This window comes from Podarcis pityusensis, assembly GCF_964106645.2.
Source record: "Podarcis pityusensis genome assembly, chromosome: 15".
Classification (NCBI taxonomy): Eukaryota; Metazoa; Chordata; class Lepidosauria; order Squamata; family Lacertidae; genus Podarcis; species Podarcis pityusensis.
The window spans coordinates 38,285,057-38,310,823 of NC_138040.1; the positions used below are offsets into that span (position 1 = coordinate 38,285,057).

The 25,767-nt window shown below is 42.7% G+C and overlaps 2 protein-coding genes across 9 annotated transcripts in view; one reads left to right on the forward strand and one right to left on the reverse strand.

The window, feature by feature from the left end:
- Positions 1-25,420, forward strand: part of LOC308463850 (interleukin-36 receptor antagonist protein-like) — a 38,513-nt gene extending 13,093 nt beyond the window's left edge. Inside the window, exons 1-7 of one of the 8 annotated variants that reach the window (XR_013979737.1) lie at positions 17,821-17,867; positions 18,289-18,331; positions 19,214-19,370; positions 21,005-21,121; positions 21,337-21,476; positions 22,294-24,369; positions 24,476-25,420. Coding sequence is in view for 7 of the 8 variants with exons in the window: in XM_080982648.1 (XP_080838774.1) it covers positions 19,274-19,370; positions 21,005-21,121; positions 21,337-21,476; positions 22,294-22,515 (576 nt within the window). In the remaining variant the exon portion in view is untranslated. Of the gene's footprint in view, positions 1-17,789; positions 17,868-18,288; positions 18,332-18,542; positions 18,919-19,213; positions 19,371-21,004; positions 21,122-21,336; positions 21,477-22,293 lie in introns of those variants that run through there. The other 7 variants (XM_080982646.1, XM_080982649.1, XM_080982647.1 and 4 more) reach the window with 7 other exon arrangements.
- Positions 3,496-8,291, reverse strand: LOC308464516 (interleukin-36 receptor antagonist protein-like). The gene is made up of 4 exons (XM_080983866.1): positions 8,155-8,291; positions 6,393-6,509; positions 6,045-6,175; positions 3,496-5,261 (listed from the first exon to the last, which is right to left on the reverse strand). The coding sequence occupies exons 1-4, from the start codon at positions 8,249-8,251 to the stop codon at positions 5,040-5,042; spliced, it is 567 nt and encodes a 188-aa protein (XP_080839992.1). The 5' UTR covers positions 8,252-8,291; the 3' UTR covers positions 3,496-5,039.
- Positions 25,421-25,767: the final 347 nt, after the last annotated feature.

Below are 25,767 nucleotides of genomic sequence, written 5' to 3' on the forward strand. Positions count from 1 at the left end.
AATTTGGCTTTTAAAACAATTACCAGTGAGTAGCTTAATTTCGGACAATTGGACTTTAAATAATGATCTGCGAGTAGAAAGGAAAATTGGACTAAGAAATTCTTCTCAATTTGGCACTGAAACGGGAAGGTCTAAACAGGAAGTCAGCCTTCTGTTTCTTGTAGATAGATTAAAGCAAAGACATGGCAAACTAGAGTTCAGAGAATCATTTGTAAAGGATTAACTTTCATCATTTAAAATTGTTGAACTCCCTTCGGAAGCAGGAGAAGAGGGTGGATTTTTTCTGGACTGTTTAAACCTGCAGAAGAGAGTGTAAAGAAAAGTAATTTTCCACCGTCTTGAACCTGGGAGCCGGGTGTCAGGACTGACGTTCTTCGGGAAGCTCATTGACCATAAACAAACGTCTTTGACAGATAGTTAAAAGAAGAGAAACATAGTGATTCCATTGTTCTTCTTCGCATTTTAAAGGAACAAATATTGACAAAATATCTGAAAAAGGAAACTTTGTTGTTAAATCTGCCTTTAAAAGAAAAGAACAAATAGAAGTTCTTCCCCTAGAGGGAGCCTGTGAAACTGTTACTAAATCTGAATCGGGGAACTCTGCAGCTGCAACAGATTACGATCGTGGGAACAGACTTCTGACCTTGCAGAACAATGTATCCAGAAGCTCTGGTGCGTGCTTTCAGCAAAACAAGTGCCCTATTGGAACAGCTACATGAGAAGACGGGCTTGATGACTGTTGCGATCAGAAATTTTGGACAGGTAGTGGGTAACTATATAGAGCCCACCCAGGAATCAAATCAGGAGTGTGCTCTGACAGATCAGATGAGGGAAGTGGATGTTGCTGAACCTCGGGTGCCAGAGATGGAGGGAGTTGTGGCCCAGCAGGAACATGAGTTGTTGGATCTGATAAATGAACTTGGAAAAAGCCAGATTTGGAGAGATAGAGTTTTGCTTGGTTTGGAAATGGGGGGTTGGATAGACCCCCCTATGCAGGGATGTTTTGACTTTCCAAGTCTGGCAATGGGCCGCAAGATGTTTGGGGTTGTGGGGGCTCTTAATTCTGGAGGGACTTTGAAACATGTTTTTAAATACCACATGGAGTTTAGTGCGGACGATGGAAAAGGGGCTGATTTGTCGAGAAGGGTCAAAAACACTGTCAAGTTGGAGTTCCCACGAGTGAAAGGAGCAGGAGACAAAGTAAAGTACAGGTATAAATATGAAGAAGAGCCGCGGAAGGGACATGGAAGAGACTTAAGGGCCTCGGACATAAGATTACCAGGTTAATGCGCTAGATTGATGGGATAGAAAGGACTGACAAAACCCGGGACCAGGAGGAAGAGACGCTGGATGAAGATTGGAAGAAAATTTGAAAAAAAAAATTATTAGGATTGCTTTATAAAATTGATGAATGTTAGAAAAATGTTGGAACGAAATTATTTGGCTTTAGCAAAAATGTCAAAAGAATTATGTAAGAATATGTTATGGTTATGAGAAATTGGTATAAATAAGATGTAAGTTTTAAGTTTTAGGGTTTTTTATAGTAAGATAAGGTTAAAATAGACTAAGGTAATGTTATGACAGAACATTATGAAAAATGGAAAGGATTTGCTGTGATAATTAACAACTAGGATACAAAAAAAGGGAGGAGTGAGGAGGTCAATGAAAGAAGGCAATGACAGTTAAGGATTTGAGAATATTGGATCTGTTTTTAAATTTTTGTGGCTTATTTTTGTTTTTTGATTGTGTTCTGTTACGTGTTTTGTTGTTATTTTTTTATTTTGATTTTTATCAATTTGTATTGTTTGATTGTGGTTTGTTTTTCTTTTGTTTTTTCTCTTTTTTTCTTTTTTGTTTTTTCTGTAATTTTAAAATTCTTAATAAATATCTTTAAAAAAAAAAAAAGTTGGCATCTAGATTTATTGCAGGCTCTTGTGCCAGTGTCCATGTTAATTCTGGTTGTTGTATTATTGTGTGTGAGGAGCTGTTTAAGATTGGGTGGCTTTCTGTAGGCAATGAAAGGTTTTCCTCCCAGAGCTCCAGTTGTTGGTGGGCTCTAACTACTGTCAGCCCAAGCCAGCCAGGGATGATGGTGACTAGAGTCCATCACATACAGTAACCTTTGTGCAAACAAATAAGGACGTGCACTGTTATATAACCACCCTACAAGCAAATCAGAACAAATGTTCAATGAAGAGCGGACATTGTATAACCTCTGTACAAGCAAATCAAAGAGTACTAAATGAACAGATCATCTAGGGGAGCCCTTAGACTAAAGAAGCCACTTTCCCTCCATCTATATGAGTTTGAAAATTTCTGTGCAGCTGCACCTCCAACTTCACCCCCAATGAACTATGGGCCCCGCTCTGGTAGAATAAGTTGTCAAAACCAGGCGAAGGGTCTGCAAAATTCAAGCAGGCAGATGCAAGGGAGGTTTGATTGCTTTCTCACTGAAGCTAGTGCAGCATATAGCTTGAAATCAAAGATTTACCAGAACCATTTACTGTATGTAGAAAGACCTTTGCCTAAGAAATCTCCTGCAGTTTATTCTTAATGCTTGTTGCTAGTTTTAGAAGTATTTTTATTCCCCTTGCACCATTTAAATACCAGATGGACTCCAATCACCATAAATGCATGTAGTTTTTGTTTTGATTACATGGAAATCCTGCTTGGGTGTTGCCTTCCATGGGATCTAGTCCATATCACACCCACAGACCATCATGCTTACACAGCTCAGTAGATGGTATAGAAAGCTGTCTAGAAAGCAGAAGGTTCGGGGAAAGCTAATATTCTAAGCAGTGCCAGATTTAGGGCAGTGTGGGTGTGGAAGGACTGAAGGAAGGCTAAATTTATGCAGGTACCTACTTAGAAGATTCATAAAAAGCAACTGCACCAAAAGGAAGTTTTGTGAAAATAAGAAATATTTAAGGGGAGGGGCCAAATTATAGCTTCGCTCAGGGCGACATATTACCAAAGTCTGCCCCTGTTCTAACACACGGGTAGAAAGTCCAGAGCAGTAATTGAAGGCGCTGATGTGAGAAAGTACTGTGCCTTAGTGTGAAAGATCCCTCTCTGAAGTCTCTCCTGGGCTTTACACAACATTTCATAGCTGCTTAATGGCACTGGTGGGTGTGATTTGCATGCTCAAGGAAACTTTGTGTATCAGGATGCTTGAGTAAGGCATCCTATTGTTCCCAGAAGCTGACACTTGGAAAAGTGAAGTAAAGCAACAAGCTTTTACAGGCAAGAGTCTCCTCCCTCACCTTCTTTAGCATCTCTCAGGCCCTCTTGAGAATGCCCAGGTGGATTTTACCTCTTGTATTCAAAAGGTGAATCCATATAACTAATTTTTTTAGTCTTTAAGAGAGAGAGGTGGAGACAGTACCTTCTGCAATGCTGGTTGTATAAGTTGGTTGCTGTTAGAAATGAAATAATGGCCCCCAAGACTTAATGCTTTGAGAGTCTTAAAAATAAAATTATCTAGGACAATATTGGTAAATTAGGAAGGCTTTATTAGTTCATTTGCGCAGATGGGTGCGTGCTCTAGCATGGGATGCCAACCAGCAGCACACCAATCAAGAATTATACACGGGTTTTTAAAGTCTGTAGTCACTCTCTCTCTCTGCTCCCTCACAGAGAAGATGTGGAAAACCCCAATTGGTCAAAGACAAGCTGTATATGACATAGGAACATTTTCAAGCTAAGATTCTGGCATAATTTATAGCATAGGATTTGCAGCGAGTCAAGGAACCTGTCTGATGTATACATTTGGCAATCGTACAATACCGGAGACCTTGATCCTCAAAGCATGCCCCTTAGATAAGGGTGCTTCCCTTGAGTTAGCCAGCTTCCCAGCTTCCTAGCTTCCTACAGCAGTTCAGCTGGTCAGGTCAGGTCAGGTTGGCTTAGTTCACTCACAGTTCACTCTTTACAAGTATTTAGCCTGGGAGACTTACTTTCTGGTGTTACTTTCAGTGTTGGGGTGTCCCTATTAGCATACCCTAGTTTTAGCTTTTGAGGTATATTCTGTCTTTGGTCCCTTAAGAGCAATCTTACAAACTTACATTTTTCAAAGCATTATTCTCTATTGCTCAAAAGTGTCTCTGCTCTGGGCTATTTTGAGACGTGCAGGGAAACCTGTCCCCCAGGTAACTGTCTGTCTCTTATCTTCAAGTTCATAAATCCAGTTGTCTTGTCCTTTCTAAAGCAGTTTTCAGAGTTTCCCTATTATCATAGTATTAAGAATTCTTAGCTGTCTTCTGTTCAGACAAACTCTCTCTACTCAGCTTTTAGGGTGCCTTTTTAGGTCCCCGCATAAATAGTACTATCTGAGGACAGACAGTCTTTTATGGATTTTGATTGCCTTTAAAATCATTATCTATAAAGCACCTTTAAATTCCATTGTATACAATAAGCAGTTCTGTACATTTTTTAGTCACTAGGGGTCTCTCTTGGACATGTTTAACTCCTTGCCTTTCCTGGAAACACAGCTGCAATGTGCCGATCAGAAGGTCGGCGGTTCAAATCCCCGCGATGAGGTGAGCGCCCATTGCTCGGTCCCAGCTCCTGCCAACCTAGCAGTTTGAAAGCACACCAAAAAAAGTGCAAGTAGATAAATAGGTACCGCTCCGGTGGGAAGATAAACAGCGTTTCTGTGCGCTGCTCTGGTTTCGCCAGAAGCGGCTTAGTCATGCTGGCCACATGACCCAGAAAAACTGCCTGCAGACAAACATCGGCTCCCTCAGCCAGTAAAGCGAGGGACCCCACAACCCCAGAATCGTTCACAACTGGACTTAACAGTCAGGGGTCCTTTACCTTTTAGCTTCAAAAGAAGTCTGCTTCCTTTGCCAAGTCTGACTGTTCAGCGGTCAGAGTGAAACTTTTACCTTTCCGTAAAAAAGATAGCTGCAATTTCCTTGTGTTTTTGTAGCTTGAGTGAATACTGGAAGTTCTGAACATGTTAGAACTGAAAGGCATTTTGTTACTTGATTAGGATATACATACATTGGCATTAAAACCTCCCTCCTCTTCCAGAAGTTCTAATCCCCTTTTACTTTTTCAAAATAAAACTGAGTGATCTCAGCACCTCCTTGATGACTCAAACGAATAGGCTGATTTGGCTCAGTCAACGTGCTTAGGAACCAACCCGGGAATGCTGCAGATTCAAAGCTGCCAGTCTCTATTCTGCTGCCACTTTTAGAAAAAAAAGTGAAGTTCTTGTGTTCCTTGCCATCGTTGTAGAGATCCATAATGGCTTTACCCTATTTAAGATAAAAAAAAGCATACAAAAGGTTTAGTAGAAAGAAAGCTTGTGCTGTATCACAAATGAATGCCATCCGTTGCCTGGGAGAAAGCGAGACTTGGGGCTAAATCCCAATGATTGTAACCAAAGCATATACAAATTCAAAGTTTACTGGGAGCCTCAAGTTTAAATCGGGATTGTGTCATGAATACACCAAGCATTCAGCCATGAGATAAGCCTTTCATTCAAAGGATGGGAGGACCTGTGGCCCTCTAGAGGTTGTTGGACTACAATTCCTATCATCTCTGACCATTGGCTGTCCTGGATGGGGCCGAAGGGAGTTAAAGTCCAACAAGTTCTGACCCACCACTGGTTCTTCAGCTTCAATTCCTGTCTGCCTTTCATAAGTTTGAATCTTTGTTTATATACCAAAACAGGAATTGTTTCACTCCTGAATTTAAAAAACAAAACAAGAAATAGAAACAGAAGCTGGATAATTAAGGAGAAATTCATAACTAATGAAGAAGAGTGCAGAACCTACAATCAGGAAATGTTTGCTTTCACTAAAAGGACAGAAGCAACCCGTAAAAACCTCAGTAGATCTTTGCCTCTCCCAGAAGACAAAGGAGAGGGAAGAAGCACAGAAGGATAGCAGAGAGAAGAATGGAAGGCAGTGATTAAGAAAAAAAGAATGAGCAAACAGCAGAGAATATCTAAAGTCTTTGTCATGGAGGATGCAACAGAAAAAGCAGAAGAAATTTGAAACAATCAAATGTGGCTTTGAACCAGAAGTGAAACCCACCTCCAAGGTCAGCTGAGGTTGACCCCCAGATTCACCACAGGAGAGGGTTTGTGCTCCATCTTGGGTGCCCAAAAAGATGGGGAATTTGTTTTCATCCATCTCTCTGTTGGGGGTCACAGCCAACAAGTAATCTGGAAGCAAAAAACAGGCAAAGATCAGTGTGATAAGAGTGGTGTGTGACCATGAAAAAGTTATGGAGCACCATTTCTGACCGTAGCTGAAGACAGTGCTGCTGTATCAGACACTTTCTGACACCTGGTTACCCAGGCCCAGAATTTGCACAAGTGTTCAATCGGTAACAGTGTAGGTCGCAGCTGTGAGATGTGAAGGGATCATAACCATTGTTACCGGGTGAGTTGCCATCTTTGGGGGCTGCTACCAGCATGTGGTCCTTAAGGAACAGGAACTTCTGGTTGATATCCCAAACCCTGAAGAGCCATGGCGTTTCTATGGGCCTTAAACGATCTGTGATGAAAAGAAGTAACACAAATTTATCAACACACAAGAAAAAATGGAATATTCTAAAGAAGGAACAAGCAACTTTTCAGACATAACTTTTTTCTTCTGTGTTGGAGCTGCAATTCTTTTCTCCCCTTTTGCATGAAGTGGTAATAGCCATGGGGGTTGGCACAACACGTTTTCCATGGTGGCAACATTGTGGAGTTTCTGATGTGAGTCTAGGACTTCCTCTATCCTTAAGATATTGCGCATGCAAGTCATTAAAGGTGTTCCTAGTGTATCTTTTTTCATTTGGTATTAAGAATACCGGTTTATATATTGCCAAAGAGACAGCCTAGTTGTCTGGCTGTTTTCAGCTTTAATCCAATGGGATCCAACCTGGCTGAAACACAAGGACTCTAGTTTGACTGGTTTCTCCAGGTGAAATCCATCGACTCCCCCTGCTGGTGTGTGTATCAGTTTCCTTTTGACTAAAGACCCCTGCTTTTTAGAGGAGTTTTGATTCTGACCATGTTCTTGCCCTCCTGAACTATGAGAGAAAGAGATAAGCAGAATAACCTAGGGCACAGAGCACGCATGCATGTACGAATGAATAAATGAATGAATGAGGTTAGCTAATGAAGCAGGATATCTATTTGGTTATCTGCAAGTATATTTGCACACAATATCGTCCATGAAATATGTACTTTAAAAAAACAGTCCTGATTGTTTACCACCCCCATCCCACCCCCCAATAATTCAGGATAATAATTCATGCATCTGGTGAAATGGGCTATAGTTCACGAAAGCTTATATTGTTAGGAAAATAGTCCAACAGGTATCACTCGTTCTTTGCTGAAACAGACTAACACGGCTAGATTTTTGGGGAACATGTCCTCCTTGCTTTTATGTTAAACCACCAACATGGAAAATATCCCCATGGGGAATGTCATTTCACTCAGCTGGTGTACATGCTTACGGTGACGTAGCATGGTTTGCTGGTTTCCGGGGCAGGTGGGAGCCAGGTGGATGCACGCGCACTAGGGCGTGGGATGCGGAAAATGAAGGGAGCCTGCCACAGAAAGCCAGCCCTCGCTGTTGATGCCGCACTGCAATGCCTGCCTGCCCACGCAGGGTGGAAGCCAGATAGCAAATTGTGGCCCTTGGCAGGTGAATCCCCCTGATGCCCTTGGAGAGGAGTACCAGGCTTTACTCGGGTTGCCCCTTGTGTGCTTCCCTCCATCCGTGCCCATTCACCATTGGGAGAGCATACTGAGCGAGGAATAAGTGAGCACTAGGCGTTGGTCGGGTGGCCATTCAGAGAGGAGGTTGGCCATTTAGGGAGGGGCCTGGAATGTAGCGGCAATGCCAGGTCAGACTCTGGGGCCCAGATAGCCCTGCAACAGGCAGGGAAGGATGAGGAGCTGAGGGCAGGGCCCACCAGGACGTGCCTGGACAGGAATCCTCACAGAAGCCAGCGCCTGCATAGGGGTGCTTGGTTTGTGCCCCCTCAAAATTGTGCCCCCAGGGGACACAGCCTCCCTGTCCCCTCAGGATGTTATGCCCCTGTGAGCCTATATGGATAATGGAAATTCTAATTTAATTTAAAGCTCATTGCAGGTTTTCAGAACTTGTCTTGGGCAGGAAAAATAAAGCAAAGCACTGTTTTCACCTGGCTTAGGAAAGTGATGGAATAAATCTCTCATTTTCTGGTCCGCAGTCATCTTGTGGGGCTTCTCCCTTAAAGTCTCTGTGTCTACTTTCTCCATTGCTTCCCAAGGATTGGTTGAGATTCAGGCTACAAGCTCACTCTTCTGCAGTTGTAGCTATTAAAAGAGAGGGATAAAAAATGTTAGGGGCTGCAAAAATACAAAGTTCCGTTGATTGCCCTTCTGCACAATATCCCAGGATCAACATAGATGCAAATGTACATAGGTAATTTTATTCATAAGCCACCTTTACATAGTTCAAAGCATGCTCAAGGCGGCTAACAACATTTAAAAACTACATAATCACAAAATAACAACCAAACTGAACAAGTTCCACATAAATCATAATAAGATCCAAAATCAAATATCAGGATCAATCAAAAATTCAGTGTCAATAATAGCAACAACCCATTGCCTAAACAATACCCCAGGACAAGTCTCAGCTTTTGTAGTTGGAGTCCGTCCTGGCCCCACCTCCCAGGCCAGGTGGAAAAGGCCTGCAAGGCAGAAAGCAAGTCTTCCACGACTCACAGCCAATATAAATTAGCCAGGGTGAGGCGGGACTAATTACACAACCAATGTCCAGGAATAAGAATACAGCAACAGAGAATCAGACGTTATGCCACTGGTATGAACTGATGCAATATAGCAGATCACTAAATCAGATCTTCCCCCTTCTTGAAATTTAAAACAGATACACAGGCTTCCAGTTTCTATCAGGATAGAGGCTCTGGAGGTGAATTTTTAATCCTTTCCCTTGTGCTGAATCAAGCTTAACTTTCATTCTCCAAACATTTGTATTACCCTCTTTAAGGGGAGAGGGAATAAAGGACAGATCTGCTGGGCTGGGCTGGGCTAGGGAGGCGATATATTTCTTTAAAAACATATATCCTGCACAAAAGAACATTACAAAAGAAAGAAATGTCTCTGCCTTTGTATTACAAGAAATTCTCAAAATACCTTACAATAAATTCATTTTTAAAAATAGCAATGCCACTTACAGCCAAAGTAAAACGAGAATAAAGCAAACAGCAGTCCAGAATGCTTAGAAAGGGGAAACAAAAAGTACACCTGAATTAGTATTGTTAATTACAATTAATTGACATTAAAATCAAGGAAATGTGTCTCCCTCAGCTTCACTGCCCTCCAAATGACTATAATGATAGGTGGGGGAAATGGGTCTAAGGAAAGGCAAAACAGAGATTTCCTGCCTCTGAGATAATTTGGCATTTGAAGCAGACAATTTAGCATAGTCTTCCCTAATCTGAGGCCCTCCACATGTTGTGGACCACAGCTCCCATCAGTCTCAACCAGGATACCCAATGATCATGGATGATGGAAGCTGTAATACAACAATATCTGGAAGGCAAGTAGCTGGGAAAGGCTATGATCTCAACTAGCTGCCTTCCAGATATTGCTGGATATCTGGATAGAAGGTTCAGAGAAATAATTGAGGAGATGTAACCTGTCCTGGTGTGAGGAAGTCCTGTGCCTTGCTATGAATTGTCTTCTCAGATTTACACAGCATCTTTTTGCTTAGTCAGACCAGTGGGTGTGGTTTATATGCTCTATGGCACCTTATATGGCACAAACACTAATCCAAGTCTTGCAGCAGCAGCCAGCTGTTCCGGGAAGCTACAAATGCTGTGATAGTTCAAAAGCTGAGGGCTCCTCCCAACATCCTTTTTATTCTGCATTTGTGATCATTTATGCTCATGATGGTACTGAGGTGGTCACATGCAACCCCAGTTTCAATACTGTTTGTGACTAGGGATAGAGGTGAAATTTGATTCAGTGTTCATATAAACCTGAATCTTATTAGATTTTCACATTCCAAACAATATGTGAACTGAAACAAAGCTATCCTACGTTTGTGGTTCTCCAGATTTCGCTGTGCAGTTCTCCATCCAATCAAACCATGTTTATGAAATTGCATATATTACAGGAAAGTGTCAGAATAATGGACACATTAGTAAAATGGCCTTGGGGAGCCTTTTTTCACCTACTTCATACTGTTGGGAGTTTTGTGTTGGAGTGGCATTTTTGGTTGGTTTTACTGGCTTTTAGACTGAGCATGTAAGGGAAAAGGATGCATACCTGAGGTATTAATGGGTTAAGGGGTTTATGGGGTGTTATGGGGAGGGGCAGTACCAGCGGTGGTAGATCCATGGTGCTCCTTTTGGGGTAGTTTGTCCACCTTTGGTGCCCACTCCATTCAGCTGTCACCTGTAACTCCTAGAAGCTGTCAGCATGCAACAGCAACCACACCCTGGGAACAGTTTCAACTAGCCAGTTAAACCAGGTGAGGGTAACTGATAGACCTCAAACCCACAGTGAGTGCATGTGAAGACAGACTCTGGCAGATGAGACCAATAGTGGGTCTATGTGCTGCATGTGCTGTAAGAGAAATAAGGGGCAGTTGGCACTCGTCAGTCTGGGAAGGTAGCCCATCTAGGAGAAGGAAAACACTGATCCTAAACGTACACACCCTTGCAAAATATTTTTGGGAGAGGAAAAGCCTAAGGAGGTTTGACGGTGCCTTGTACGCCTCCTTCTGGCCACTCCTGCAGCCAAGCTGGTTCCAAATGTACTACTCTGTTTCCCTTTGGGTCACATCTGTGTCTTGTCATCTGGGCAGCCCAGGACCTCCATATACATCCTGGGGAGGTCACTTCTGTGCTGCTAACACTGACTTTAGCCCCAGAGACAAACTCCATTGTTTCTCGAAACAGGTGAATGCCACAATTGGGTTTAGGGCACCCTTAAGTTACCCAACACCAGTTTAGGTTTGGCGGCTCCCTTGGGGGGCCCTTTAGACTTGGCATACACACCAGGCAGAACACCAAATCATCTGTGCCATGCGGCACTTGTCAAATTCACTTACCCAAGAAGGAATAACTCCTTCCAATCATTTGCTGGCCACAGGATGAGCCTGTAAACATTCCCAAGAGTGGAGGGAGTTGATTCCTCCTGCCTTAAGAAACTACCCTGCCTGGACTATCTTTTGATTTGGTTAATTGTTGTCGTTTAGTTGTTTAGTCGTGTCTGACTCTTCGTGACCCCCTGGACCAGAGCACGCCAGGCACTCCTGTCTTCCACTGCCTCATGCAGTTTGGTCAAACTCATGCTGGTAGCTTCGAGAACACTGTCCAACCATCTCATCCTCTGTCGTCCCCTCCTCTTTGTGCCCTCCATCTTTCCCAACATCAGGGTCTTTTCCAGGGAGTCTTCTCTTCTCATGAGGTGACCAAAATATTGGAGCCTTAGCTTCAGGATCTGTCCTTCCAGTGAGCACTCAGGGCTGATTTCCTTAAGAATGGTTAACATAAACTCAGCCGGCAAGCCACGCACTGCTAAAGGGCACGGTTGCTTTGAACAAGAGTGCCACACAAAGAAGGAAGCCTTAAGGAACGCCTATTTGTCCTATAGAAACGCTGGATTAAGCTACTTACCTCAATCTTATTTCAAAATTAAAAAAGAGTATAAAGCCCTTTTGGCCTCAAAAAAAAGGCAGTCCGAACAAAATTCCTGGTCCCTACTATTGAATGCCTCACTAAACAATGAAACTAAACTCTTTTGGCAACTGGTCTCCGACTCAATGAAAAATAGTTCTTCAGCCCCCAGCTGTGTCATTCCAGCTCAGGTTTGGGAGAACCACTTCAGAAATATATTTATGGAAAATCCAAACCTCCCTTCCAGCTTACAGGAGGATGACAGGGCAGAATTGTCACTGCTCCCTAATTGGAGGCCGGTTACTGTGGAGGAAGTCCATACATTAATTGGGAATCTGAAGAGTGGAAAGGCTCCGGGGAAAGACTTTATCCCAGCTGAGTTGATTACATCAAACCAGCACTGGTGGGCTCCGCTACTGGCAGCACTCTTTACGGTAGTAAATAACTCGGGCAAGGTACCATATAGCTGGAAACATGCTATAGTAGTTCCAATCTTTAAGAGAGGCCACCCAAATGTACCTTCCAATTATAGGCCTATTAGCCTGCTCTCAATAATTGGGAAACTGTATGCCCGTTTCCTCAGTAGCAAACTGACAACTTTTCTAAATGAACATAATATACTATCTGAAGCCCAGGCAGCTTTTCGTGAGAACCATTCAACAACAGACCACTGTCTAATGCTGTCCTTCCTAGCTGAGAAGTATATCAGACCTCTACAGGGTAAACTCTTCGTGGCCTTTATGGATCTGAAATCAGCATTTGACTCCATCCCCAGATCCCAGCTATGGTCCAAATTGAGTCTGATTTTGCAGGACAAACAACTTCTCTTTCTTATAAAAGCCCTGTACAATGGAACCAAACTGCAGGTCCGATGCGGTCGACAGGGACAGCTATCGAACAGCATCGAGATGACTAGGGGGGTGAGACAGGGTTGTATTTTGGCCCCCACATTGTTTTGTCTATTCTTAAATGACCTAGAAGAGAACTTAATGGACCCAGATGGACACATTCCAAAAATAGGAATGAGAAGGACCCCTTTGTTGTTGTATGCTGATGACGCGGCCATCATCTCGCGTTCCAGACCGGGCTTGAATTATCTGTTGAGGAAATTTTCTGATTACTGTTCTGGAAATGGTTTATCCATTAATTATGAAAAATCTAAAATTTTAGTCTTCGAAAGAAGATTCTCCCAGTCTAAATGGGTGCTGGATGGCCATAACCTTGAACAGGTAAAATACTTCAGATACCTAGGGCTCACATTCCATCATACAGGATCTTGGAAGCACCATTGGCAAACCTCCCTTCAAAAGGCGGAGATTACAAAGCTAGCCATACATAGATTCTTCTTCACAAAGGGCGGCAAATATGTTCCAGCAGCCTTAAGGGTTTTCAACGCAAAGCCCGTTTCCCAACTCCTGTATGCAGCAAATGTCTGGCATAATGGGGACCTGCCAAAGCTAGATGGCTTTCAGGCAAAATTTATACGATCTCTGCTGCAGGTACCTAACTGCGTCCCTAACTCCGTACTTCTGTTGGAAGCTGGTGAATGCCCAATTTCAGCTAGAGCGTGGTGGGCTGCCCTAAAACATTGGCTCAGGATTTCAGTGTTTAATCTAGGGAAGGGTCTGTACCAACATTTGACCAATGAGGAATTTGTCAGCAAATGGCAGAAAACCATGGCTTAAAAAGCCACCTCTATTGGTCTGTCTCCCCCCCCCCCCAACTGTATTACCTGGGCTATGAAGGCACCCAAAAGGTTTTAAAGCAAAGATTATGGGACAATGCACACAGTGACTTGCGATCTCGGTCACACGCAGTCTGTAGTCCGCTGGCAGCAGGAGTTCACTATGGGTATGTCTTTGAGTTAACATCTTACATCAAAAACCTAACAGTACCTAACTATCGAAGGCTTTTCACCAAAGCCAGACTGAATGTCTTCCCCTCTGCAGTGCTGGATGGTAGGTTGAGAGGAGTTCCCTACCAGGACAGACTTTGCTCGTGTGCTCAAGACATCGATTCCATAGATCATATTTTGTTACATTGTGCGAAGTATGAGCAGGCCAGGGCTGAACTGATACTACCCTTGCTGGTGCCTTTCCCAGGAAAGTCAGAGGCTCACTATGTCAGGTTCCTACTGGAAGACCGGACAAAAGCTAGAACGTTGGCAGTGGCAAAGTTTTTATCGGTGGTTGCAAGAACAAACGAGCCCTATATTCCAAACAAAGTGCTTGATTAACCAGGAGGTAGACTGTATGAACTCTGTATTAATTTGTAATGTTTTGTTGGGTCTCTGGACCGTAATAAAGATTGATGATGATTTCCTTCAGAATGGATAGCTTTGATCTTCTTGCAGTCCATGGGACTCTCAAGAGTCTCCTCCAGCACCATAATTCAAAAGCATCAATTCTTTGGCAATCAGCCTTCTTTATGGTCCAGCTCTCACTTCCATACATCACTACTGGGAAAGCCATAGCTTTAACTATACGGACCTTTGTTGGCAAGGTGATGTCTCTGCTTTTTAAGATGCTGTCTAGGTTTGTCGGTTACAGAATATGCAACAGATTTTCTCATTTGGATTGTTGAAAAAGCCAATTAGGAAGACTCAGCTGCTGCTTGGGATTGGTTGGTTGGTTGGTTGGGAGTCACAAATAAGCCTCATCCCCAGTGCTTTTTTTAAAATAAAAAATAAAAAATGGTGCTGGTACTCACCATGAACTTGTTACAGTAAATGACACACTTTTGACATTTGGGGGGGGGGAGGTGCCTGTACTTTGTACCCAGGAGTATCCCCAGAAAATACACTGCTCGTCCCTTTTGCTACATCAGCCCCCAGCATTCATAGGACTGGAAATCAACCTACAAGTGCTGTGTGCCCCACATAACAGATGAACACAATTCGGACATTCCAAATCTCATGTTTACATAAGTGGATCTTGCACACTCATAACTGAAATTAGAGCTGACTGCACCCAATAACCTTTATGGAAATATCAGCTGAAGCCCTACTTGGTATGTAAATAATAACCAACAACTCCGTACACATTGTTAAAACTCATTTGATTCCAACACCACCTTTCCTGTATTTCCACAGCACATGAATAATATTAGCTGACGTATCTCTGATCATTGCTAAATTGAGACTCATATAATTTGCTTACTAATTTTAAGAAACAGAAATTAGTACTAGTGCTGATTAGTACAAGTTTGAAACAGGATACAAATTTCTTTTTAAAATACTGTATCTCTTCCATACAAAATATAGCTGGACAGAAGATTCCCCCATAACCTCACCATGTTAGATGAGCAGTTTGCACTAATGTCTTGGTGGGGGGTATCACTTCAAAACTATAGTCTTCAGCTTTCTTCCACACTTAACCTCAAACCATAACTGATACATATATGTCCTCCTTTTGCCTTAACTTTAAGAAGAGCCCAGCTGAATCAGACCAGCTCTCCTAAAGTGGCCAACCATATTCACTAGGGAATCCTAGAAGCAGGACAATGACCCTCCCCCAATTTTGATTCCAAATAAATGGCACTCAGTGACATAATACCTTTAATATAGAGGTCCCATTTATATTTTTAAGATCTATTGTGCCTTTAATTAAAAGCTTTCTGTGTTTTCAGGTTTTACCTGTTTTATTGATATGTGTTTGTCCCTGATGGGGGATAAGTTATGAATTGTCCCTTAGTTAGCTGGCTTTTCAAAGGAACAGAATGGCCTTTAATTAGTGGCTTCCATTATTTTTGCTTTCTTTTTCATTTTGTGGGGAAATTGTGTCATTTGCTGTAAAAGTGAGAAAAGAATAACGGAAGCCAATAATTAGAGCCCCCTTGGAGGGAACAGAAACTTCCTCAGGACAATTCACTGCTAATCCAACAGCCATTGGTACAATCGCCCTTTAAAAAATAGATTGATCAAGCTTTCCTTTTCAATTTAGCATTCATGTTTTCTTACATTCGTGTGTTTTATTTTTTAAAATGCAGTAACTTCACTTTCTACCGTAAGACCAAAGGAAACCCAAGAGACTTGCACTTTTGAATATGTAGTGTTTCTGGCAAGGCTTACCATTTGAACTGGGTGTGGATTGGATCTAGAAAAGTATGGGCTGCATAAATATGTCCATAACTAAATAGTACCACCAAGAGAGGACAAGGGATGGATTTTCCCATGGGTGATGAGGTGCTTGGCTGCTGGATTTATTTAGCTTGCGCAATAGACCTATGTACAGATAGTACAAAAATGAGCACACACAAAACTGTTTTCACCTATGGGATATCTTTGCTGGACTGCAGCAAACGAAGGAAAATTAACTGTGTGTGAACAGCCACACCTAACTCATTCCTAAGTGGTGTTAACACAGTACACCATACTTTTCAAAGGTGTGGTGCTTGACTAAGGGCCTCCACTGCCATATATTTCATGTTTTAAGACAGAGGGGGGTGACCTGTGGCCCTCCAGAAGTTGTAATGCTCTAACTCCCCTCAGCCCCAGACAATATGGCGAGTGCTTCAGGCAGATTTAATATGGCATGACCGGTTCCCCCACACAGGGCACAGGGGTCAAGGGGGTGCCTGTCAGGAGCTCAGCCTACACTCCAGTAGGACTAGGAGGGAGAGAACATGCCAGTCGTCATGTGAAAGACAACAATCCTATGACTGCAGTCACGGAGCAGGAATTCTAACAGTGCCTCCACTCCTCCTTCCCAAAGCCTAGTAAATTATGGGATTCTGGAAGGAAGCAAGAGGGCTCTGACAGGATCCTATTGTCCTCCTAGGAAAACGGACCCCTGACAGTTAAGTCCAATCGCGGACAACTCTGGGATTGAGGCGCTCATCTTGCTTTACTGGCCGAGGGAGCCGGAGTTTGTCCGCAGACAGCTTCCAGGTCATGTGACCAGCATGACTAAGCCACTTCTAGTGAACCAGAGCAGTGCACAGAAACGCCGTTTACCTTCCCGCTGGAGTGGTACCTATTTATCTATTTGCACTTTATGTTTTCGAACTGCTAGGTTGGCAGGAGCTGGGACCGAGCAATGGGAGCTCACCCCGTCGCAGGGATTTGAACCGCCGACCTTCTGATCGGCAAGTCCTAGACTCTATGGTTTAACCCACAGCGCCACCCAGGTCCCTTGTTGTCCTCCTACCTTCATCCTAAAGCCTCATTAGAACTTGCCCAACTTTGGGAAGGAGGTAGGATGGATCTAGGTCTCACGCCTCCTCCCCAAAACCTGGTGCCTCCCTTACCCGGCTTTGGGCTAGAAGAGGGTTAAATTTTGAAGGTCTGTCCCTGCATCAGGATGATGGGAGTTGTGTTCAACATCTAGAGGGCCACAGGTTCCCCACACCTATTCTTAAAAGATAGTCGCATCCACCTGCTTCAGCAGGATGGAAAAAGGCTCCCCAAGGCCAATCAGAGACTCTTCCAAATATTCATTTTCTCTCTCTCTCTCTCACACACACACACCCCAGCAGGCAACTGGCCAAAAGTCCACACTGCATAAGGAAGGAGGGCACTGCAAAAGAGGAGTGTGAGCAGAAATTCAGTTCTCTACATTTTGCAGCAATTTGCATTTTTAAAAAATTCCTCATGAAGATTCACTAGTATTTTACTGCAAATTTCTCCCACTAAAAACATTTTCTATGCAGTTATGACTAGTGTACACATTTTTGTGATCAATTTCCCCCGATATAATGCATTTCTGTAGATTTTTACTAATGTGTCCATTATACTGCACACTTTCCTATAATATATGCAATTCCACAAACATTATTTGATTGGATGGAGAACTGCATTGCGAAATCTGCAGAACCGCAAATTTAAGATAGCTTTGTTTCAGTTCACATATTGTTTGGAATGTGCAAATTTGATAAGATTCAGGTTTATATGAACACTGAATCAAATTTCTCCTCTATTGCTAGTCTCAAAGAGTATTGAAACTGGGGTTGCATATGACCACCTCAGTACCATCATGAGCATAAATGATCACAAATGCAGAATAAAAAGGATGTTGGGAGGAGCCCTCAGATTTTGAACTATCACAGCATTTGTAGCTTCCCGGAACAGCTGGCTGCTGCTGCAAGACTTGGATTAGTGTTTGTGCCATATAAGGTGCCATAGAGCATATAAACCACACCCACTGGTCTGACTAAGCAAAAAGATGCTGTGTAAATCTCAGAAGACAATTCATAGCAAGGCACAGGACTTCCTCACACCAGGACAGGTAGCATCTCCTCAGTTATTTCTCTGAACCTTCTATCCAGATATCCAGCAATATCTGGAAGGCAGCTAGTTGAGATCATAGCCTTTCCCAGCTACTTGCCTTCCAGATATTGTTGTATTACAGCTTCCATTATCCATGATCATTGGGTATCCTGGTTGAGACTGATGGGAGCTGTGGTCCACAACATGTGGAGGGCCTCAGATTAGGGAAGACTATGCTAAATTGTCTGCTTCAAATGCCAGATTATCTCAGAGGCAGGAAATCTCTGTTTTGCCTTTCCTCAGACCCATTTCCCCCATCTATCATTATAGTCATTTGGTGGGCAGTGAAGCTGAGGGAGACATCTTTCCTTGATTTTAAAGTCAAGTAATTGTAATTAACAATACTAATTCAGGTGGACTTTTTGTTTCCCATTTCTAAGCATTCTGGACTGCTGTTTACTTTATTCTCGTTTTACTTTGGCTGTAAGTGGCATCGCTATTTTTAAAAATGAATTTATTGTAAGGTATTTTGAGATATTTTTGTAATTTGTAATGTTCTTTTGTGCAGGATATATGTTTTTAGAAGAAATATATCACCTCCCCAGCCCAGCAGGTCTGTACCAAGGGGAAAAAATTGATGCCCTTCATTCCCTCTCCCCTTAAAGAGGGTACAAATGTTTGGAGACGGAGAGTTAAGCTTGATTGAGCACAAGGGAAAGGATTAAAAATTCACCTCCAGAGCCTCTATCCTGATAGAAACTGGAAGCCTGTGTATCTGTTTTAAATTTCAAGAAGGTGGAAGCTCTGATTTAATGATCTGCTATATTGCATCAATTCATACCAGTGGCATATCGTCTGATTCTCTGTTGCTGTATTCTTACTCCTGGACATTGGTTGCGTAATTAGCCTTGCTTCACCATGCCTAATTTATATTGGCTGTGAGTCCTGGAAGACTTCCTTCCTGCCTTGCAAGCCTGTTCCACCTGGCCTGGGAGGGTGGGGCCAGGACGGACTCCAACTACAAAAGCTGAGGCTGCTGAACGACCTTTTCCTGGGGTGTTGTTTAGGCAGTGGGTTGTTGCTATTTTTGATACTGATTTTTTGATTGATACTGATATTTTATTTTAGATCTTACTATGATTTATGTGGAACTTGTTTGGTTTGGTTGTTATGTTGTAATTATGTAGTTTTTCAATGTTGTTAGCCGCCTTGAGCATGGTATGAACTATGTAAAGGTGGCTTACAAATAAAGTTATACATATATATGTATCTATGTTGATCCGGGGATATTGTGCAGAAGGGCCATCAATGGAACTTTGGGTTTTTGCAGCCTCTCCTCTAACATTTTACATCCCTCTCTTTTAGTAGCTACAACTGCAGAAGAGTGAGCTTGTAGCCTGAATCTCAACCAATCCTTGGGAAGCAATGGAGAAAGTAGACACAGAGACTTTAAGGGAGAAGCCCCACAAGATGACTGTGGACCAGAAAATGAGAGATTTATTCCATCACTTTCCTAAGCCAGGTGAAATCAATGCTTTGCTTTTATATTTCCTGCCCAAGAGAAGTTCTGAAAACCTGCAGTGATCCTTAAATTAAATTAGAATTTCCATTATCCATATATGCTCACAGGGGCATAACATACTGGGGGGGGGGGGAGAAGGTCGAGTCCCCTGGGGGCATAATTTTGAGTGGGTGCAAACCAGGCACCCCCATGCAGGTGTTGGCTTCTGCGGGGATTCCTGTCCAGGCACGTACTGGTGTGCCCTGTCCTCAGCTCCTCATCCTTCCCTGCCTGCTGCAGGGCTATCTGGGCCCCAGAGTCTGACCTGGCATTGCCACTACATCCCAGACCCTCTCACTGAATGGCAGCCCAACCAACGTACTGCTCACTCACTCCTCGCTCAGTATGCTCTCCCAATGGTGAGTGGGCACGGATGGAGGGAAGCAGACAAGGGGCAACCCGAGTAAAGCCTGGCACTCCTCTCCTAGGGCATCAGGGGGATTTACCTGCCAAGGGCCACAATTTGCTAGCTGGGTTCCACCCTGCATGGCAGGCAGGCATTGCAGTGTGGCATCAACAGCGAGGGCTGGCCTTGTGTGGCAGGCTCCCTTCATCTTCCGCATCCTATCCCCGTGTGCACTGCATCCACCTGGCTCCCACCTGCCCCGGAAACCAGCAAACCATGCTACGTCACCGTAAGCATGTACACCAGTTGAGTGAAATGACATTCCCCACGGGGATATTTTCCATGTTGGTGGTTTAACATAAAAGCAAGGAGGACTTGTTCCCCAAAATCTAGCCGTGTTAGTCTGTTTCAGCAAAGAATGAGCGGTACCTGTTGGACGATTTTCCTAACAATATAAGCTTTCATGAACTACAGCTCATTTTACCAGATGCATGAAGTATTATCCTGAATTACTGGGTTATAGAATTGGGAGGGGGAGGAGGGTCGTAAACAATCACGACTGTTTTTTTAAAGTACATATTTCATGGACGATATTGTGTGCAAATATACTTGCAGATAACCAAATAGATATCCTGCTTCATTAGCTAACCTCATTCATTCATTCATTCATTCGTACATGCATACGTGCTCTGTGCCCTAGGTTATTTTGCTTATGCCTTTCTCCCATTGTACAGGAGGGCAAGAACATGGTCAGAATCAAAACTCCTTTAAAAAGCAGGAGCCTTTAGTCAAAAGGAAACTGATACACACATCAGTAGAGGGAGTCAATGGATTTCACCTGGAGAAACCAGTCAAACTAGTGTCCTTGGGTTTCAGCCAGGTTGGATCCCATTGGATTAAAGCTGAAAACAGCCAGACAACTAGGCTGTCTCTTTGGCAATATATAAACCCGTATTCTTAATACCAAATGAAAAAAGATACACTAGGAACACCTTTAATGACTTGCTGCGCAATATCTTAAGGATAGAGGAAGTCCTAGACTCACATCAGAAACTCCACAATGTTGCCACCATGGAAAATGTGTTGTGCCAACCATGGCTATCACCACTTCACACAAAATGGGGAGAAAAGAATTGCAGCTCCAACACAGAAGAAAAAAGATATGTCTGAAAAGTTGCTTGTTCCTTCTTTAGAATATTCCATTTTTTCTTGTGTGTTGAAAAATTTGTGTTACTTCTTTTCATCACAGATCCTTCCCATCGGTTAGGGAGCCCATGGCTCTACAGGATTTGGGATATCAACCAGAAGTTCCTGTTCCTGAAGAACAACATGCTGGTAGCAGCCCCCAAAGATGGCAACTCACCCGGTAACAATGGTTATGATCCCTTCACATCTCACAGCTGCGACCTACACTGTTACCGATTGAACACTTGTGCAAATTCTGGGACTGGGTAACCAGGTTTCAGGAAGTGTTTGATAAAGCAGCACTGTCTTCAAGTAGGGTCAGAAATGGTCTCCTTAACTTTCCATGGTCACACCCCACTCTTATCACACTGATCTTTGCCTGTTTTTTGGTTCCAGGTTACTTGGTGGCTATGACCCCCAACAGAGGGATAACCCCAAAAGATGGAAACACATTTGCCGTCTTTTGGGGCACCCAAGATGGAGCACAAACCCTCTCCTGTGGTGAACCTGGTGGTCAACCTCAGCTGACCCTGGAGGTGGGTTTCACTTCTGGTTCAAAATCACATTTTATTGTTTCAAATTTCTTCTGCTTGTTCTGTTGCATCCACCATGACAAAGACTTTAGATATTCTCTGCTCATTCTTTTTTTTGTAGTCAGGGAATCCAAAGGACATCTTTGCTAAATCACTGCATTCCATTCTTCTCTCTGTTGTCCTTCTATGCTTCTTCCCTCTCCTTTGTCTTCCTAGCCAGTCTACTGGGTGAGGCAAAGATCTACTGAGTTTTTTTAGGGCTGCTACTGTCCTTTTAGTGAGAGCAAACACTTCCTGATTGTACGTTCTGCACTCTTCTCCATTAGTTATGAATTTCTCCTTAATTATTCAGCTTCTGCTTCTATTTCCTGTTTTGTTTTTTCAAATTCAGTAGTGAAACCTTCCTGTTTTGGTATATAAACAAAGATTCAAACTTATGAAAGGCAGACAGGAATTGAAGCTGAAGAACCAGTGGTGGGTCAGATCTTGTTGGACTTTAACTCCCATCGGCCCCATCCAGGACAGCCAATGGTCAGAGATGATAGGAATTGTAGTCCACCAACGTCTAGAGGGCCACAGGTCCTCCCATCCTTTGAATGAAAGGCTTATCTCATGGCTGAATGCTTGGTGTATTCATGACACAATCCAGATTTAAACTTGAGGCTTCCAGTAAACTTTGAATTTTTATATGCTTTGGTTACAATCATTGGGATTTAGCCCCAAGTCTCGCTTTCTCCCAGGCAACGGATGGCATTCATTTGTGATACAGCACAAGCTTTCTTTCTACTAAACCTTTTGTATGCTTTTTTATCTAAAATAGGGTAAAGGCATTATGGATCTCTACAACAATGGCAAGGAACACAAGAACTTCACTTTCTTTTGTAAAAGTGGCAGCAGCACAGAGACTGGCAGCTTTGAATCTGCAGCATTCCCGGGTTGTTTCCTAAGCACCTTGACTGAGCCAAACCAGCCGATTCGTTTGAGTCATCAAGGAGGTGCTGAGATCACTCAGTTTTATTTTGATAAAGTAAAAGGTGATTAGAACTTCTGAAAGAGGAGGGAGGTTTTAATGCCAATGTATGTATATCCTAATCAAGTAGCAAAATGCCTTTCAGTTCTAACATGTTCAGAACTTCCAGTATTCACTCAAGCTACAAAAACACAAGGAAATTGCATCTATCAAGAGTAGGGATGGCTGGATAGGTCAATTTTGGTTGCTCTCGGTTTCTCATTTTTCCAGTCTTGTTCAGTTCTCCTCATTTCCATATTAGTTTGCATTTTGTTTTTAAAAGAGTCCTTGTGTTTAATCTTGTATTTTATTCAGATGTTTTATCCTATGCTTGTTTCTTTGTCCTTATCTGCTCCAACATTTATCAGTTAAAAAAATCCTAACTGCTATTTTATTTATCTGTTTGTTTGTTTTTTATCCTGGTCTGTGACCATAATAAAGTTCATTCATTTTGTTTTAAAAAGAGTCCTCAGGAATATTCATCAGCATTCTGGTGCCAATTTCTCATTAACGTTCACATTTCTGCATGCAATTGTACCTAGAGTCCTAGTGTCCTGCCTAGTCAAGTTGCATGGGATCACTTTCAATCTGTCACCTCTGAAGATGTGGACAGGCTGCTTGGATGAGTGAAACCAACCACCTGTCTCCTTGATCCTTGCCCATCCTGGCTCATAAAAGCGAGCCAGGAAGGGCTGGGCGATGGGCTCCGTGGGGTGGTGAATGCTTCCCTCTGTGTGGGAGACTTCCCAGACTCACTGAAAGAGGCAGTTATTAAACCGCTTCTTTAAAAACCATCTTTGGACCCATCCAATATGGCCAACAATCACTCAGTTTTAAATCTCCCATCTTCAGGCACGGTGACTGAGCGGATGGTTGCTAAACAACTCCAGGCACGCCTGGAGGATGTGGACCATTTAGATCCTTTTCATTCGGGATTCAGGCCTCATCATGGGGCTGAAACTGCCTTGACCTTGCTGGTCGATGATCTCCGGTGGGCTAAGGACAAAGGTGAAAGCTGTTTCCTAGTTCTGCTGGATCTCTCAGTGGCCTTTGCTGGTTTTGACCTATAAAGCTTTAAAAGGCTCAGGACTACAATATTTCATTCGTGTGTGTGTGTGTGTGTGTGTGTTTTCCGAATTTTAATAAATTGATCCAAATTATTTAAATTTAATACAATTTTTTAAAAATAATAATAATAATAAGGTTTCCCGCTCCTGTTACAAACATGTCCAATGCTTCCTGATGTTGCCACTTCTTCTTCTTTAATCACATTCTCATCCTTCTATTAGTTTTAATCCATTTTCATGGGTAGCCTTCTGGTTTCCTTACAATCAGCACCATTCTTATTTTCCAAACATATAAAAAAAAATTGATGTGTTCATTCCTTCTAGCAGGTTGTTCCTAGACCTGGTGTGAAGAGAGATTGTCATTGTTCTTGGTCCATTCCACTCCTTTGAAAACATTCCTTCTGTTGTTCAAGTACTTGCTGAGCTATAAACAACTCCCCAAGTTGATGTCTGCTCTGCCATTAAAATTCTGGGGATATTTTCCACAGTTCGCAGTTAAAGATCAAAGTCACATATTTAAATTCCTGCCAAGTGTAATTAGCAGTCCATAGCAAATTGTTCTCTTCTCCACTCCTGATCCAGTCCAAGAAAATTTATATAAGATCCATTCAATCTCAGTCAAGAGGGAAGGGTGTAAAAGAAATTGTAGAACCCTTTGTTGAGCATAAATCATTGGCTCCCCTCTCTCTCTCAGTAACAAATAACATCAAAACACCTGCCCATGATTCTTTCATTTTACATGGGTGGTCAAGAGAGAAAAAGACCATTTAGGAACCATCAAAACAAACATTGCCTTGCCTCCCCTTCCATTCTGGCTATTGTAAGTATTTTTGCGCTTGTTGAAAATCACTGAAATACCTTCATGGCTCAAATCCAGTCCTTTCGGCAGCTGATTAATTGCAGCCCTTTATCATATGCCATTTCAGGAGCGCCCCATAATCAACGCCAATATTCCAAATTCATGAGGAACCGATCACAAATCATGCCTGAGACGATTCGTCCATGGCAGGGACATACTTCCGAGATCGTGTCCGTACTGCCTTTCTAGATACGAGCTTAAGCAATACCACGGGATACCGTGCACTCCCCAGAACCCCCTGAGGAGCGTTGCCAGGAATTTTATCTCATAAATCCTGGCTTTCCCCCACCCAAACAGCTCCCCAGTGCTGAAGAGCTCAACAGACATAAATTGTGACATCAGCCAGAAACTGGACTGCAATATCTCAAGGACTGCCTCTCACATATTAACTGACCCTGACACAGTGATCACCATCTGCAGCTCTACTTTGTGTGCCCCCTCAAAAAGAGATCTGGCTTGTGGCAACATGAGAATGGGCCTTTTCTGCAGTGTCTCTCCATTTATGAAATGTTCTCCCCAGGGAGGCTCGCCTGGCACAATCATATCTTTAGGCCCCAGGCAAAAACTTTCCTCTATTACCAGGCCGTTAGTCCTTAACTATCTGTGAAGTGGGAGGAGTGTTAATGTATTTCTGTTTTCCTATAGACTTTAATGTATCTACTGTATGTGTGGTGGGTGGGTGGGTGGGTGGTTGGTTGGTTGGTTGGTTGGTTCTAAGACACTTTGGGTTGTCCTGGGCAAGATAAAGCAAATAACAAATTTAATAAAGAATAAAAATAATAACAAATGGAGAAGCGTCGGGGTTTCTAGGGGATGATTTCCTCTGTGTCATGTATTTTCAATGACAGCTCCCTGGTAATGACAGATATTCTCCTTTAAAGCAGCAGGTCACATTTAGTCCTATATTCTCGCCATATAAAATTCCGTGATCTCCGTGGCTCCTTGGCGGCTCAAGCCAACAGGCTTGTTTGGCTCAGGAGAAGTGCTTATGAACCAGCCCGGGAATGCTGCAGATTCCTTTTTTTTTAAAAAAAAAAAGATATTTATTACTTTTTCAAAATTTCCAACACAACACTACAAACAAAAAGAAAAAGAAAAAAAGAAAAAACAAGAAAAAACAATACGAGTACAATACAAAAACGCTACATGGACTAACAAATCAAGCAAAAACAAACAAAAACAATTTAAAAACACCTCAAACATTTTCAATATCTTATATTTCATTCACTTATTTCCAGCGACTTCCTCACACCTCCCTTTTTGTATTCCACTTCTATTATTTGTTTCAGCAATTCCTTTCCATCTTACTCTGTGTTCTGTTCTATAATTATCTTAACACATTCTTGCCATACTTTTCCT